The sequence below is a fragment of the Salminus brasiliensis genome, chromosome 10 (assembly GCF_030463535.1).
Source record: "Salminus brasiliensis chromosome 10, fSalBra1.hap2, whole genome shotgun sequence".
Classification (NCBI taxonomy): domain Eukaryota; kingdom Metazoa; phylum Chordata; class Actinopteri; order Characiformes; family Bryconidae; genus Salminus; species Salminus brasiliensis.
In genome coordinates, this window is record NC_132887.1 from 31916438 (window position 1) to 31935196 (window position 18759).

General features: G+C 38.8%; 1 protein-coding gene across 2 annotated transcripts in view; it reads right to left on the bottom strand.

Annotated features, from left to right (window-relative positions):
* Positions 1 to 18759, bottom strand: part of mdga2a (MAM domain containing glycosylphosphatidylinositol anchor 2a) — a 194436-nt gene that overhangs the window by 6968 nt on the left and 168709 nt on the right. For both annotated transcript variants that reach the window (XM_072689830.1, XM_072689829.1), the window contains exons 12-15: positions 6959 to 6979; positions 5661 to 5816; positions 2988 to 3152; positions 1887 to 2017 (exon numbers count right to left, since the gene is read on the bottom strand). In XM_072689830.1, coding sequence (XP_072545931.1) covers positions 1887 to 2017; positions 2988 to 3152; positions 5661 to 5816; positions 6959 to 6979 — 473 coding nt within the window. The remainder of the gene's footprint in view (positions 1 to 1886; positions 2018 to 2987; positions 3153 to 5660; positions 5817 to 6958; positions 6980 to 18759) is intronic.

Here is an 18759-nt window from a genome sequence, read left to right on the forward strand (position 1 = left end):
TATAATGTTGATTTTAGTTTTGTTGGTTTATGTGGTAACGTTTCTCATATGGAAAAGGAGTGAATATTGTGGATATAGATTTATTTTGTTTAATGTCTCTCTAAATGGAGTTTAGTAAAAGCAATGGATATGTGTGTAGTGTAGTGGAGTGTGTGGTCTGGCACACTAATGACAACAGCAGGGTTCTGACTACTGCGCTGGTTGGGATTCGGACTCTAGCTCTTGTACGGTTCTGCACTTTTTGCAATTAAATTGCATGTGGCGGCCTTGGAGTGCCAACTAATGGGGATGGTTGGGCTCTCAAGCCAGGTAACTTCATTTTCAGACAAAGCAACTGTCTGTTTCTGCAACCAAGTTGGGTTTGAAACTGTTAGACTGTAACTCAATAATAAGCAAATGTCTGAATTAAAACTAGAAAGTTTTTCCAGACTATATTCCATTAAGTCAGTTTAACAAGTGGATAAATAACTGTCTAAGAATTAACACATAAACATAAACACATAAAAAGAAGCATTTGAAAGGAAGTGAGAGTGAGAATATGACAGGTAGACAGCACAGGATCAGAATAACAAAACAAGACAAACAGACTCCTAATTTAATCAGTTAAGAGAAGTTCTGGCTGAAAGCTCTAATAACGCCAGTGACTTGATAGATGGTCAGCACTGATGACAAGGCACTTTTAAACTCCACAAAGTAGCTGGCAACTCTATTTTTAGGTATGTGAACCCACAAGACATAAACATTCATTGTCTGGATCACAATGTTATGATATTAATGCTGTGCTTTGTATATTCTGTCAAAATGTAAAATTCTTGTTTCATGCATGCTGGTGACATGAGTCTGAGGATCATTGGAGAATTTTGCTGAGGACTGTAGGTTGGTTAAACAGCAATGTGATAATGACTACCTTTCCCTAGATCTGGTGTGGTATTTCAGTACTTTAGTCTTTAGTCTATTTCTAGAAGTTCTACATACACTCTAGATTTGTTTGTCTCCTGGGTCACAGCATTCCTAAAATGCTGGATACTGGAACAGAACACAAGGTGAGTCACAAGGCTAGCTGGCCTGTAAACACATATAAAGTCCTACAATAAAGCAGACACAAATGTTAAGAGCAAATATGTCTTCCGCTTCAGCGACCCAAATACATTTGTGGGTTTCTGTTTAAAACTGTTTTTGCTTTTTTAAACCCCTTGTCGTGGTGTTTTTGGAAGGACTTCTTCTTGAAAGGAGACTCGTGACCACCGCCTTTCAGTTGCAATGATGAAACATTTCAATCAAAAGTACAGTGTGGAGAGAGCCTGCCAATTCTCGCTGCCCCTCTGCTCTCTCTCCTTAGACAGAGGATCATCTCACATTTTATACTCTACTACAGGTCATGCGTTGTTGCACTATTTCCATATATAGGATGTCACTGTCTAACTCCATGAGGGGTGTAAATCAATTGTCACATGCTATATTTGTTCAGTTCATGTATGGCTTTACCAAATTAGTCCTGGGAATGGATCACGTTCTCCTTTTCAAGTCTAACCCATGGGCCTCACCATATTGTCTCTCAACTCCATACCATTCCTTTAGATCTATAAATACCCACTGAGCCAGCGTATATACACTACACCCTTAAAAATACTATGGACCGCAAGGGGCGAAAGTGTTATTACAAACCTCTATTACCAGAGAATAGCCCTACCTGTTTTTGTACAGAGGTCCTCGTAGTTACTGAGAAATACACCTTAGTGTGTAATTAGCTTGTAGTGTTAAGGAGTTAACCCATACCCACATATTATGGCTGAACCAATGGGAACACAGAAAGCACTGTAAAGTATGGTCTCTTTTTCAGAATTTAACCCTAAAATTACAGACAGTAGAAGTGTGGTTTTCCTCACCTGAAATGAGGATGTAGGGTGAATGTTGATTCTAGCTTGTCTCCAGCGGTCCCCTTGGTTTCCACTGAGGGTCCACACAGAGCTGTCCTGACCAGTCTGACTCTTCTGTCTTAAATACACATTCAGGGCGCCTTTGAAAGAACAACAATACTCAATCAGAACTGGCTATGCTAATCAGCAGTGGTGATGATAAATCGTGCTCTTCCAGGTGTGTTGAGTGGTTTGACAATCCCATTGTTTTATTGTTGTTTTTCCTTGCAAAAGAGGAAACACTTAACCCCCAAGAGAATAGTACAGTCATGCTAGGATAAGTGGCCCTAAAAAAAAAAAAAAAAAAAACGGAACAGAAGATAAAAAAAAAGAATACAAAGAAACCTAAAATAAAAAGGTCTTATCTCTTTTGCTCTGCCTTCCAAATGCATGCTCTCTGCAGCCCCTCATGCAGGCTATCACATCAGAAGAGCAAAACGATTTGAGCTTGGTGATTCTGCTTTCCCCCCCTCTCTCTTTTTCTGTGCAACCAGGTTTTGGGTTCCTTAACCCTCAGGCTCCTGGCGAGGCGCTGTTGGAAAAGGCCAGGGAGAGCAGACCCTAGCGAGGCTGAATTAGCCTGACACATCCAATTCTGAGGGCAGACAGCCTGGCGAACCAGAAAATTGCAGTTACAAGCTTGTCTGTGAGGCCGTTGAGGCCAACACAATCCCTAAAGTGCAAGTGCATGTCCAGCATGAGAAGAGCATGAAAAAGACCTCAATCTATCTGGACATCTTGAACTGAGGTATGGGAAACAGCAATCCACTGTGGTTCAGATAATTTCGGTAAACTCGGCACAGAAAGTGTCTCAGTCTAAATTGGATAAAAAAAAAATCACTGTTGAAATGTAAATTGCTTGTGGGCCTGAGACTATCCTTTTTCTGAATTAGCAACATGCTTGTTATCTAGCTTGAGGACTAATTAAGTTATTTACAGGGCGCTATATATAATCTATATAATCTATTACTTGTAATTATTAATAACCATAATATAATATATATGAACATATGTTCATATATATATATATATATATGAACATAATTCATTTATTCACATGCTGTATCTTACCTATGTGTTTCCCATACATGTGATAGTAGAAACTAAGGCAGTAGGTTGGATTAGTGGCCACATTGCCGTAGGGATTTTTCGGAGCAACGTTGAACAGTGGGGTCAATAGCCGTGCCTTGTCTCCTTCCTGGCGAGGTCTTGAGGTTTCAATGTACATGTAATAACCTACGCAAAACATACAAACACTGGTACACCAATTCTCATACACTGTTCATTAAAAAATCTATTTAAGCTGTGAACATTCAAGCATGTCAGCCATAAATACTGACAATTGATCAAAAGAAATTATCCACAAGATATAGATAAGGTAAATGGTATGGTAAGAAATGATTATTATTTTTTTAACTTGATTTGGCATTTACATTTTTGCGTATGTGAACATATAAGGATTAGTGTACTATTTTATAATCACAAAGGTAAAAATAAATGACCAATACAGAATTAAGTGTAAGGAAGGTGTTTTTTTATTATAAAAGCACTTGGTTTCACTGTTGTGATGCCATTATTCTGTGACTTCTGCTATATATAAAATATAAAAACATGAATTATTCACACAGGGTAGTTAGCTGACTAGCTGATAAAATAATACCAATTAAATATTAATACATTTGTAACACATTTTACTTTTTAATAAGAAGAAACATAGCAATGCTCCAAATATAAAAATGAATTATCAATACGATAAATTAATATGTAAATCTATACAAATCTAAACAAATATACAAAAATCTGAATTAGAAAAAGAATTACATTCACCTGTTAATGTTATTGTTTTATGCTAATATTAGGGATCATTGGTAGCTTTCAGAACCAATATACAGATGGCTACAGTAAGCAATTAGATAATTTTTTACAATATGTAAATATACGTTTGTTATTATATTGAATAAGCATCAGGTCTAGTGTGCAACTTATACTCAAGAGGCCACACAAGAGTTACAATATACAAATTGGGAATCTGCCATAGAGTATCTACATGAAATTAAATGACGTCAACTGGCACTTTTAGGTATAAGGTCTGATTGAAGTGCCGCTTCTAATGTCTCATGTTCAGTTTACCTGAACTGATATAGCATATTTTTTACCAGGGCCCTGAAGTGGGAGGGGAACATGGCCTTCATAGCCAAGAAGGCAGAGCAGAAGATGTTCTTCCTGAGGCAGCTGAAGATATTCAACCCCCCGCAGGCCCTAATGATCGAGTTCTACACAAAAAGTCCATTCTCACATTATTGATAACCATCTGGTTTGGATCGTCCAGCTCACAAGAACAAGCCAAACTCCAGCGCATAATCAGTAAAACAGAGATCATCAAGTGTATTCTGCCAGGTGTACGTGTATAATGGCAAGACCATATCTGACTCCTTTCTGGACTTCATCTCCTCCAACCACTTCTTTCTGGTAAAAGGCTCAGGCCTATTAAGGCCAGCACAACAGTTAACAGTTTTTTTCCCCTAAGACCTGTGGCACTCATCACTCATCTTTATTCTCCGTTATACTCCATTCTGGACCATGAACACACCTTTGAACAACTACAACATTTTTGGATAATTCTATTTCCTTAGATTCTACGAATATTCTAAGGGATTCCTAAAATTCTATTTTAGCCATTTTCACAGAAGATTTAATGTAATGTCTTTTTGGTATATATAATCACTTATTATATATTATTTTCTGTAGAAAAGCAATCTTGAAGACAAACACATGCCTATTGCACACACATTAACTGGTCAACATGTCATGTTGACTCCTACATGGAAGCAAGCAGCAATCTAAAAGGATGGTAAGTACAGCTGAGAAATCTGGCACATTAATCATGCTAGCACCACACACATACATAGACACAGCCATGCGACTGTTGGGGGGCAGGCTGTGGCTGGACAGACATGAAATCCAGAGACTTTCGAAGCTCGGATAAAACTCTCATGGTTTCTGATTGGTTTCTGACTGCAGAGCTTTTTTCTTCCCACATAATGCGGCAACAACTCTCCTATTCCCTTAAATCAGAGCTCTGTAGATCAATCTTCCAGTTTATTTCATTTTTAAGTAGAACGTTAATCCTTAGACACGCTACCTCTACTACCCAGTGTAGTAGTCTACAAACCTTGCCTTTTACTGCCGAGCAATGTCCACACAGTGTGTCAAAAATCATAATCAATTGTAGCAACATTGTTTCCTCACAGTATCCTGCTGATGATGAACTACAACCTGCTTTAGCTTCAAAAAGGCTTAGGTTTTTTTTGTGAAATTGGATGACAGACTACAGTTGAATTAAATTGCTACTGACTCACATTTTCAGGGATGCCTAGCCTTCACTGATTTGCTCAAACAAAATCATAAGACAGCAATATGTTAAAAAAAGGCAAACCAGTGTAAATACTGTTTATTCGTAGATGGCAACCTTCTAGATAATCAAATAATGTATAGACATGTATATGAACAGACAATACTGCACAGGAGTCATGACCATTTTAGAACTGTTTTGTCTTCAAGATTAGCTATTGAAACTTGTGTGGCCACTCCACAATATAAGAGCACTGGTCAATCATACCCAAGCTATTGGGTAAAATTAGCCCAAGTTATTGTCGGCATAACTGACCTGGTATAACATTACAAGGATCAAACCTGAAATCCTGATGATTGGACCTTGCTTTGATCCACCGCTTTTGCTTTTACCTTGCTTTGATCCACTGCGGTCACTGCTGGGTCCAGTATTGGGTGTGTACTTAGTGTCCCTGGTGGCGGCGCTATGTCTTGTCCAGTCAAATTCCTCTGTCTTGTCTTGGGTGAACATACATATGGCTTCTTCCTCAAAGCTACAATGGAATTTACCTATGGCAATGATAGAATCATTAGTATTATTTTATTATATTCACATTGTCATCATAATCTGTTTTGATTATGTAACTGTAAGTAAAAGCAATTCTCACTATTATAGATAATATTTCTGGATTGATACATACAGTCAGGTCCACAAGTATTTGGACAGTGACACACTTTTGTAAATCTGCTTCTGTCCTGATGTGAAATTCAGCAATCAAATAATAATAATTTTCACAGGCTAAAAAAGTATTTGGACACCTGACTAAAAAGTTGTCTCATGACCAGGTGTGGCTTGTTACTTCTCTCATCAGTTAATGATACATTAAAGACGTAAAAGACCTATTTGGATTTCAGGTCTTCATATGTCTTCCCAAATTTAAATACAAAGGGTTTGCTAAAGAACTGAGAGGTCAGATTAGACTCCTAAAACATTTTAAAAACCTTCCCAGATCTGAAACAAGATTGTTTATACATTTCTGTTTTAGGTTTCTGCTTTCTGCTCAGATTCAGTCAAATGCTGCAGAACTGATTGGATGGTGCTTTATAGTACAAATGGATCACCCCAAACATACAGTAAAAGCAGTCCAAAAGCTTTTTAAGGCTTTCTAAATTGCTGAGTCAGTCACCTGACATCAGCCCATCTGAGCATGCTTTTCACTTACTGTAGACAAAACTGAAGGTGGAACGACCCACAAACAAGCAGCAAATGATGGTGGCTGCAGTAGACTGTAAAGTCACTGACTGCAAAGGATTGCCGTCCAAATATTAAAACTAACCCTTGCATTTATTATTCTGTTAGTTTGTCCAGACTATGTAAAAAACAATTCATGCAAATCTTGTTTCTTTTATTTTAAATGCACTGAGGTGGTATTCAGAGGGAAAGTTACAAAACAAACTGGTCAGTGTCCAAATACTTATAACCCTGGCTGTAGCTGGAAGGCTGGTCGTTATACAAGAATGATTATTGAACACTGCAGAAAGAACGACTATACCCTACTCTTTGCTTCTCATCACCACAAAACAAATAGTGCCTACTACACCATTGCTTTATGGCACATATCTTTCCTAATAATGTGTCAGAGTAGAAAACCAGGTTTAATGTATGATTAAACTAGGTTACAGACAGCAAGATGGGTTTAAAAGATACTCACTCCAATGAGGGTTTACAGGAGCTATAAATCAGAAGAAAAAAAGAGGTTAGAAAACATGAATCTGAATGTAGCTGTGGGTGGGCTACAGTCAATAGCTCATTACTACTCCATAATAAAAGATAGTGTGGAGACTATTGGGGCAATGTTGTTTGTCCCCAGAGTGTAATTTGAACAAGAGAATGGTATGAGCATCACTGCCTTTTATCACATAGCCAAATAGAGTGGGGAAACAAGGGGAGTGGGGGGGAGCTGATGGACAACAAGAATGTGTGTGGGGATTGAGGGTCCAGAGTGTGCATGAGTGAGACAGATAAGAAGGGTGGGGAGAAAACCAAGGGCTGCTGAGGCTCTGTTCAGGTGAATTACGCAGACCTAGATATTTTAATTCAATTCAAGAGCTGTGTATCTGTGCACTGCATAATTCTTTCTAAGAGGGCTTGTTTCATTTCCCAGAGCATGTTGCCTTAAAAGTAGTGCTATGGAGATTCCTGCACATGGTGGAATTAAAGACAATGTCTCAAGGTTTTTTTTCCTGCTTGCATCCACTGGTATGAGGCATTCTTCCTCTTGGCACATTGGAGCAGCTGGGACTGAAGTCTGCATCCTAGCACGCAGGAGAATCTCTGAAATGCTGAGCAGTGCTCTGGGCACCTGTATGAATTTTGAACAGTTCTTTGCCTGGAGAGTCGCTGTGATCAGACTCTTATGATGTGAAAATGATACCTAAAAACTAAGGTTCATACGTAAATATTATATGTATATATATATATGGAAATATAGAATTTCTATCAACATAATCTGTTTGGTTTTCCCTGTCATGTGTGACTATATTAATCAATTCATTTTCAAGTTTCACTGCTGTAGGGGTTTTTTTACTTTTTAATTTGAGGTATGCAAATGTGCTGGCTGAGGTGGGAGAGCGTGGGTGGCAGGTATATATTAGACCAGAGGTAGGTGTCAGGAGTTTTGTAGCGAAGTCTGTCACATCATTGCTGGTTGAATTCGCATTTAGGGGACGTGTGCTGAGAGAAGCCATGAACGCACTGTCAGAAGTTGCTAAAACATCTAGACAGTGGTTGTGGATAAGAATAGCTGAGGTTTGGTAGGGTGGGATGGGGAAGGGCAGTGTGTGACTAAAGGTGTAGTATGGTGGGCGATATACGCTGTGGTGTGAATGTGCTGTTGGTATAGTGTTATCGAAGTTGTGAGTAATCCTGTATAATCCTGTGAAGTGAGCTTGCAGGGGAGTAGATCTGGGACTTCACTGTTGAGCCTTCACTGTTGAGGTGTTGTGGGCTTAATGAAGCCCTAAGATGCCTACCTTGATGACCCCTGTGAAGTGCTTGCGATGCAGTGGTTGATTAGTGCATGGGGAAGGAAAGGTTCTGTGTAACCTTAACTCATAGGTGTAGGGTGTTGATAAACAGCCACAGCAACTGAAATTGTAGTTGTAGGATCTTGTCATTTTAATGTATTATTGCACTTCAAATAGCTAAATGTTTAACGATAGGAAAGGTAGGAAGGGAGGTGACTGCCCGATAGAGCTTGTGGAGATGTAGTGGGTGATTAGAGTATGGGGGAAGAGGATGGGCTGGGCTTTATGTGTTGTATTAAAAAGAGTGATGGTGATGATTAAATCTATCTGGCGAAATGTTCATGGTCATCCAAGCAGATTTGAAAAATATGCTTCTGAGACTACTGAAAGCCCCAGCCTGTCCACCTCACATAATTGATCATGTTAACTCTATTGAACTGATTAGCAATACTAATCAATCCTATAAGCTAGCTCGATGCAGATGCATTTGACTACACTGAGAATAACAGTGGTTAAAAATTTAGTTTTTGTTCCTGTTGGTTTAAATGTTAGTAGTTCTTGGCTCCCAGGATATAGCTTGGATTATTGTACTAATGACCACTGTTGACACCGCTGTTCTCTTTCTCTGTGGTCTTTATTGCAGAACGTGAAGACCCCAGATGATCTCAAATCAGGAGTGGTGATCCTTATATCCCCTAGACATCTGATTTTTAAAACTTTTTATTAGCCCTCAATAAAGTGAATTGTATCTTTTTAAAAAAATTTTTTTATGTTGCGGTCTTCTACGGGCCAGATGTAACACCAAATAACAAGGAACAGCTCTACTATGTAAACAAATGCAATGTTTGAATTATGTCTCTCTAGTGTATCTTGTAGTGCAACTTCAGGTAGACACTATGACAGAATGTGTTTTTTTTTATTTGTCTGGATAGATAATGACAGTTAAATGAGTTGCATAAAGGTAGAGGCAAAAGGACTTCACACATACTTGTAAACTTGTAAAGATGTGAAACTGTTTAGACATTCTCTGTATCTGTATTTACCATTAAATACAGTGCTGGAGTTTAGCTCAGTTTTCCTTCCACATAAGCCAGGTGCCTGGAGGGGGGAGATGGCTCCAGCCCAAAATAGCCCCTAAATCGTTGCAGTCTTCTCTGAAAGTATTAGCCAATTCTTCTGTTTTTGCTGTACATCAAAGGCATTTGTAATCAAAAGGTGATTATTGTCTGACATTTCCATCCAGATGTGAACAAATTAGAGCACTCCACCCATTGTTTGAACCCACCCAATTTTCAAGTCAGCAAATAACACTGGAACATGTGACAGACAGGTGTTTCTTGTTGGCCTGTTGTGCCTAGGTGGGCTGCTTAAACAACTACAAGCTCTGAATGCAGACTCTTAGTTTAATCCCCAAGCTTTGCTTGTGAAGACTGCATTTGTTGTTTAATTGTATAAACCGTCACGAAGACGGTTTCCATGGAGAGAGTTTTCCATGGAGGAAAAGCAAATGAATTTTGAAGCACAGGCCAGAAGAGAGAGCATTCCTCAAGTCCTGGCCTTAATGAGTGACTGGGAAATGCAGAAAGATCTCTAGAGGCAGCTCTGAGGTAAATGAGGTGGCACATGAGCAGAGGCTCAGTAAACATCAGTCCATCTTCTTTTATTGCTAGCAGAAAGTACCACAACTGTTAGCTTAACTCTGCCAGTTAAGTTAGCTTCGCAGCAAGGGCTTCCGAGAGGCTTCAGAAAGTGAGTGAAAAAGACTTCTTGGAGGATATGGCTATAAATATGAACAGCAGAAGACTGAAGATTGCAGTAAAGCAAAACAGTAGGCAGAACTAATGAGGCATCGCTTCAGGATGTTGGTTCTGTTTTTAAACCTAGCTAAGGTATCATAAGCTAGCTTGCATGAAAGAGGAGCAATTGAGAACTCTATTAAGGTCTGTTCTTTAAAACTACTTGAATTTTATTGTAGAAAGAGAGAGGCAGAAACCCAAAGGAACAGAGGAATTGGTTGCTGTGTCAACAGGCTCAGGCCCTGAGTGGGTGGCAACAACCCCAGTGCACTCTAAGAAATTGCAAAGAATTATTGTTCATTATATCTTTTCCCCATACATGTCACAATCAAGAATCTAATCACATGTCAGAGGTTACAATTCCCCATCTGTAAACCACCCAGCTGTTTCTAAATGGAGTAAGGAGGAGAAGACTGCCTGGGCTGAGCCAAACAGATGTTGCATATTTGGAAACATGCGCTACATTAGCACACACTCTAATTGATAAGCTTCTTCTCTCTCGCTTCATTTTCCCCCTTCTGCACATCCTCACTCTCTCTCTGCCTAACATATGCTTTTTTTCGCTTGCCGGATGTGTGAGTGCAATTAAAGTCATGCAAAAGAACTATTAAGTACAGAATGCATGAACAGAACCAGAATTTGTATATAAAGCACACTAACACTGTACTGTATTTTTGAATTTTAGTGGCCTTTCATCACAAAGAACGAATTTGAATCGTTTGGGTGCAATACTGCACACTGCATATAGGGCACTGCATAGCGTTTACTGTGTTATTTAGTGATACGACATTGAAAGGGATACAGTGTGAACAACATTCAGATAACTAATCCTTAATTCTACCCCACAGCATTCATACCACAGTTACAAGCATGAATGAAAACCAGTCACACCATCACAATAGGTGTAACTGAGGCTCTTTGAGTCTCTATGTTGGCTACAGAGTTAAGAAGCAACAGAAGACATATAATTCTATATAATTCTATATAATTTTAAAACATACAAAAATCTAACTGTATCTTCTTTCAGTTATAGACAGTAATCAAATGCATTATAAAAATAGAATGATTAGTAGCAGGATTACATTTGAACTCAACAATGACAGTGTGAATGATGAAAGTACCACACCAGTCAGCCTACACCCAGTAGCAAAACTGTGTTGACTATGAGTATGACGTGCATTTGCCATGGCATTGTTTTAACCATATGCATCCATATACTACATCACATTTATTTCTGTCTGTTTGATTGTATTATTTTTTAGTCTTCTACTGACGACAGGACAGTCAAATTACTCTATAAATTTCTTTCTAGCCCATCCCAACAACTTTCAAGTCTAATCTTTGTGCTTTCTATTAAATAAAAGCAAAAAGGCACTGCTTAAACTGCTCCACACTCTGCAGGTTTCCAGTGACAGAGGCCACAAAGCAGTCCCAGAGCATCACTGAGCCACCGTCATGCTTCACTGTAGACAGGTTTGTTTCATTGCCCCACAAAACAGAATCCCAAAACTTCTAAAATTGCCCATGAGGAATGCCCAAAAAGGTTGCTACTAATGCCTAAGGATGCTTGTCATGAAGGGGTTAAACAATTCTGAGACTGCAGTCGTCACTGAAAGTGTTTTGAATTAGGAGAAAGTGCCAAAATGTGCCACAAATGTGTCAAAATCAAGCATGTTTCACTATGTTTTACTGCTATCTGTCATTATTAGTAGCAGCTCATACAACATAAATGATCTGAGCAGCTGTAAAGAGTGTAATGTTGAAACAGGCTGAGAGCACAGAACTGCTGTGCACTGGTCTGAGTTTTGGCGTACCATAGTGTAGTTGTTTCTTACACAACCGAGTATGGGTGGAGTGTTTACTCATGTCAAAACAGAAAGCTCAAAGTCAAGAGTTGCCTCCCAAACAAGCAAGGCATTAAAGTGCCTTTAGAAAGCTGAGGCTTGCCTCTACCTGTTCAGTTTGGAGAAATATACTGTAACAGGAGAGAAATATGCAGCAACAAAACATGCTTATCTGTGCACTTCTCACCTATGTCAACCTGTTGAAGTCCAACTGGGACCAAAATAGCCTTTTGAAATGGAGGCCTCCCCAAGATGAAGCAGCACACCAAAAAAAGTCAATACAAAAATCAATAGTACCGCACTGTATAAAAACGGTATACACACGCAAGGGAAATGGGAGCACAGCCTGTGACTTCTCACACACCATCAAAGCCTCTAAGCTTCTAGCTACAAATGGGGGTCTCTCTCACTGAAGACCGAAAGTGTTTTGCTCATCTCCATCTGAACCTTGGAATTCTCGGAATGGTAGGAAAACCTTTCTGTAGTCCATGTGCCTTGATATTCTTACTGTGCTGTTAGACTGTACTTTACTGTCCACAGATTTGTCAATTTGTCTGTATGTGTACAGGCATTTTTAACACTCAAAGATATGCAAAAATACATTTAATTCAATTTGAATGCAATTAAGTTACTTCAGCTGAGTGGGAAAAGCCCAAGGCACTAGACATCATATCTGCACCATTCAACTAAAATATTGTATTTTCCTCTATTTATTGCCAGTATTTAATTAAACACAGTACCCAGTACAGAAGCAGCTCGTCCCTATATTGCATTACACCCAGTCTGGGAGGCTTAACTATACACACTTCACATACAGTCAGACGGTTTTTAATGGTGAAGGGAAAAATCCTAGGAGGCATAGATTCCAAACAAAAGAAAAGGTGAAAGCACTACTAGATCGGAGTCTGTGCCCCTCACACTACTCCCCAACTGTCGACTGACGGATAAAATAATTGCACACCAACCCGCACAGACTCAGCCAGACTGAAAATCAGGGGTAAAATTGGGGTAAGAATTGAGTAGCTTTAGGGAAAATAAGTCAACAAATCGTCTAACCATTTAAACTGCAAATGCACAGTGATTTGTCGCTGAGCTGGGGGCATTTGTCGCTGATGTCAAAAAGTTGTCTTTGACAGATCAGTTGGGGCTGAAAATGTGACGTCTGCACTCTGTATTAGTTGATGTAGAAAATGTGATGGTTTAGAGGAAGTATGTGCTACCTTTCACTTTCCCAGCATTAGTTGTATGATGTGGAAGTCCGAGCTAGTGAGTGTAAATTTGCAATGGGCAGAACATTGTGGTGGAGCACAATTCCTATTAACTTTCTAAATTTAATATATTGGGAAATATTGGAAAAACAGAACACATAATGTATTTATTTTTGCATGTTGTGTTCATTTCTTATTTGTTAAAAGAAGGAAAATAAACAATTCTTAAGTTAAAATGTGCAGAAGTGTGTTTACTGTAGAGGATTTGTACTCATTTTCACTTTCACAGAAAATCAACTCGCAGAAAAAAGGCCCTGCTGTCTTTGCCTCAACTGTGAACAAAACTAATTTCAAGGAGATCCTCTGCACAATGAGCAGCGATGCTGGAATTCAAGCCCGAATCCCATGTGTAATGTAAGCCCTCAACTCACATCACAATAATAATAATACTGCTATATGCAAAAACTGCTGTACAAGGTCAGAGGACCCAAAATTAGTCGCATACACCATTTCTTTTCTAATGCTCGGTAACAGGACCCCTTGTTCCTGTCAGGTACAGTGCCAGTCCTGTCAGGTAAGGATTACATCAGCCTCTTGAGAGTTCATTTTAGCCCTCTTTTCAACTGATTGGCTGCACATTTCTTATTTCAGCATTTTCCCAGCTGTTCCAAAAAGAGAATAGGGCTTGAAATCTCTTGCTGATCAGTCAATGTGTCTGCTGAACCAGTCCAACACAAATTCTGAACTACAGTTGTGCTCCTGGAATGTAAAAGGGTTACTGCTGTGTTCCATGTGGAAATGAATTACAAAGGTAGTAAGAGAGTGGGAAAAAATGGACAGGATCTGCATGACCAACTTTCAAGCCCTATTTGAACTGGATTAGTTTTACCAAAAGGAGGCCTAACAATGTAATTTGTGTGTGAGTGATTTGACCCATTTTCAGCAAATTACCCCAGACATCTTGAGTCTAAACATTACTGCAGCATTAAGACTGAAATGTTGGTTCGAACTGGGTTGCAGGGCTCATAGCATATATAGCTTTACCTTATAGCAGGAGGATGGTACAATGAGCTTATTCAGTTTACAAAATGCTGTCCAACGTTTTAAAGTTTATAGCTCCGGGCTATTGATGACAGGATTGTGGGTTCAATACCCAGGCTTGGCAAACTGCCACTGTTGAGCAAGGCCCTTCATCCTCTCTGCTCTCCGGGCGCCGCAGCAATGGCTGCCCACTGCTCGGGCATGTATGCTCACTGTCCACTGTGTGTGTTTTACTGGTGTGTATGTGTGTGTTCACTGCACGGATGGGATAAAGGCGGAAGCCAAATTCCATCTGTGTCACAAAAATGGCACAAATGGTTGCCTTTGTCTTTGTCTTTAAAAGTACTGCAGATTACGGTAGCTGCCCAGTGCTGAACATGAGGATAATGGAGGTGTGCCAAATCAAGCTTTGTTATAACACTTCCTCTGAGACTGATTAGAGCAGGACTGCTATTAGTGAGTGAGTTCCTGATTTGGTGATCTCAGAAGATAATTTTTACTTTTGACTACTAGGGCATTGTAGATCTGTAGTGGATAAAAATTACAGATCTTACCAGTAACCACTCAAATTACTGCATGTTCCCAGGTAAAATAGCTGAAGTAGGCTTTAAAGAAAATATGCATGCAACTCATTTGTTTTTTGTTCAGGAAATGTAGTAATTAGTAAGTTTAATAAAACAATAACAATACAATCTGTCCCCAACTGCCACACCACATTCTTAGCCCTTGTGTTCCAACTGAAAAGGGCATCAGCGAAGCTGGTTGGAGGTTTTCCAAAGCCATCTACGGAAAACCATTTGGAAAACTTCTGTGCTGAGTAACCGCCACATGGAGCGACACAAAATGGCACTGTGCCTTCATCTTTCTCATTTGCTTCACCATTTGTCTTGCACTGACCAAACATGGATTTGTACTGCTGTCACTGCGAATCTTATTCAGCCATCAATGCTCAACTAATTGCCACAGGTTGTAAATGGCTTGCTTTGTGCAAGTATGCCATCAGTAAACAGTAGAGAGAGAAAACAAGGATTCCTGGATAAATTGTACATTAAAATGCAGTTTCAGGCCACTACAATGGCATGCATCAATTTCAAGCCTTAAATATATGGTTCACATGCATTTCTTACCTGTACTTCTTTCTTCAAGACACACTCTGCCAGCCAACAACGTACTTTTCCTGACTATAACAACCAATTAAAATGTATTGTGTGAGAGCTACAAAGCAGATGGCTTTGAAGGGAGAGCCCCACAAGTGAAAGGTACACCATCATTACTGATGGCCCTTTCATATGAGCTTGGTGGTGAAATGACTTTTACATTCACTGAAGGAGAATGAGGCAGGCACAGGGAGAGGTTATGTGCTTCGGCTCTTTCATTTTTTCCCCGAGCCAGCACCATTACCTCACACAAAAAACCCTGCCAGAGCCATGGGGGCTTGATATGAACTTCAATTGTGAGTATCTGGGTGAGCGGCAAGAATAAGATGACTTCAGGAAGACCTGAATCTGCAGTAGCTGTGGACAGTTTAAGCTGCATTTTCATTACAGTGACCTGAGCTGCTTCCCTTGCCAACTGTGGGCTGTGTTGGGGGTGTGTCAGGGGTGTGTTTCACACTAACTTAGATTAGTGTGCCTAGAGTAAATGTATAAGCAGTTGTAGGCTAGTACTGGACCTTGTTGCAACACGTCATTTTAGAGTCTGTGATATGGTCATGATACATACCGCAACATAAATCAATAACTGATTGATTATGGATGTGCATCAGTGGTTTTGTGTTGAAGTTATTTGTGTTTCCTCATTTAATATGAATGTTTGTTATATATGTATATGTATATTATGTTTCATAGACTCAGACAAAAATATGTAATTACATACAATCAGGTGCATATGAAATTAGAAGGTGACACGTTTCTTTTCCATAATTAACACCACCTCAATATATTTGAACTGAGGCGATGTGATTGAAATGCAGGCTTTCGGCTTTAATTCAAGGGGTTTAACATTGCAACCATTACAACCAACCATAGTACCATCATTTATTCAGGTTTAAAAATAATTGGACATTTGACTGATAAGCAGTTTCATGGACAGTTGTGACCTGTTCCCTCATTTATTCATTACAAATGAAGGCAATAAAAGGTTTGGAGTTATTCCAAACACTGAATTAGCTCTCAATATGGGGGCCAAAGGGGTGTTGATGCAAGGGAAGGAGGCCATCATTAGAATGAAAAACCAAACACACATATCAGAGACAGAGAGAGTAGGAACTTTAAAAGTGAACACTCTGATACATATTTCTAAAAAGGAGGAATGCACTGGCAAGCTTAGCAACCAAGGCCTGGAAGCTCACAAATGGCCACAGGTATTGCAGAAATCCTTTCATAGTAAAGAAAAATCCCTTTACAACATCTATTCAAGTCAAAAATGCTCTTAGGGAGGTAGGCGTGTCATTGTCAAAGTGGAAATAAGTCAGTGATGTTTATTGATGATATGACTGGTGACAAAACTAGAAGATTTTTAAAAAAGTGTATAAAACTACACCTCTTGCTTAGATTCAGGTATAAAATGGTGAACTAATAGGATGGCACTTTACAGTACAGATGTACTGTACAATGTCCCAAAACATACTGCGAAAGAACCCCAAAGCTTTCTAAGGCAAATAAATTGAACCTTAACACAGTCAAGCAGGTTTTTTACTTACTGAAGACACAACTGAAGGCAGAAAAACTATTAAAAAGATTTATTTTGTATCCAAATACTTCTGAGTCTTTGGAAATGAAGGGACTATATAAATAAATTTTTAAATGGTTAATGAAATCTTTTTTCTTAAACTCCTTAAATTAAGTCTGAAAATTTTCACATATTACTTTGCTTCAAATAACAAAACATTAACACACTGCAAATTTTAAGGTGTTAGTTTTTTTTTTTAATGTAATTTAATCATCTTACCAAGTTTGGCCCCAACTTCCTCTCATAGGTCACTCTTTTTACAGAGACTAGGGAGTATTGGAAGGCAATGGAAGTGTCCATTCTCTCGCTGTAGGCTAAGCTAAGCTGGTTTTACACATATGGATTGATATGTACAAAGATTTTTCAGATGCTGTAATTACCCTATAGTCTGTGTACTACACAAAACAGACCAGCATTGACCACAGTCAGAAAGCTGACATTACCGCTTGTTCTGGCACTTAGAGGGCGGGTTCAGACACCACAAAGGTAGGGGTCCGGTGATTTTACCTGTATCACCTGTATCACGTCTGTTTTCTTAGCAGATGAAAATAAAGCACAAAACACAAACCAGCCAAGGTCAGTGTAACACCCCCCACACCCTAAATAAGAACAAGCGCTGGTGTATGACTTTTAATCCATGTCAGCTATATGTAATGTTTTGAAATACTGGGGCACAATTTATTAAACCAAATAAAGATGGCAACCAGTTCCCTTACCCAAACAGCTTTAACACTCAGCCAGCAGAGGTCTCTATTACATCAAAAACATAAAAATGGATTATAGTAAGTGTTCATAAAAGGTTTAGCTGCGAAACTAGCAGAACTGCATCTTTACTGATAAGGCCATACAGTGGCAAACAAGTATTTCCTCAGTATAGCAAGTTTTTTGGGATTAAATGAAATTGAATCTAATCAAATACATGCATTGCATATTATATATTGGAGAGTGAAGTCAATCTAGACAAGCTATCAAATATTTTATCAAGTTTACTCTCAAGTTGTAGTGAACCTTTCCAGGATTATTTAACTGATCTTCTACTTCTTTCAAGTCAGTTTAGTGAAAGTGTATTGATTCTATTTTCGGTATTATTTCTTGAAAGATGCCAGTGCATTAAAACACATTAACTAATTTAAAAAGACACTATTTAACTTTACTTGGATGGTCTATTGTAGATGCCTCATAGCAGCTCACCTGACATTCAACATTCAACTGAATGCCTATAAAATGCATTTGAGCTGGAGTTGAATGTAACCCTACACCTTTAGGATAAGGATTAGATTTAAGTGTTAGGTGAGCATTTAGGGTTGATTTAAGGTTATGTTAAAGTTAGGGTTTAGGATTTAGGGTTGATTCAAAGTTAGGGTTGAGGATAGGGTTTGGTGTAGGATTTAGGGTTGATTCAGGGTTTAGTATTTAGGATGTAGGGTCGATTCAAGCATAAGGGTAGGGTAGGGTTAGGGATTAGAATTCAGGGTTAGTGTTTGAATAAGGTGTAGGTTTATATTTAATATTCAACCCAGAGTTTAGTTGTATTTAATTCAGTTAAATGTCAGGTCAGCTTCTATAATGAAACATCCAATAAAGTGATACAAAAAAACCTACACTGAATAATGAATAATAGAAATAAGTTAGATAACCTTATCAAAGTTCCTCATGAAAATAAACATTTATACTAGATTTAAGATAATTTCGCTTGCCATAATATTTCTTTTGCATGTGATGTTAAAGTCAGAAGTGAGGGCTCATGGTTTCTGCAGGGAATAGACTACTGCATATTTGGTAATAGACATGCTGACATGGACATGCTGCAAAACACTGTTGTTCTAATGCTGTTTGTCACAAAGATGTAGCAGCACTTCTTTCAATA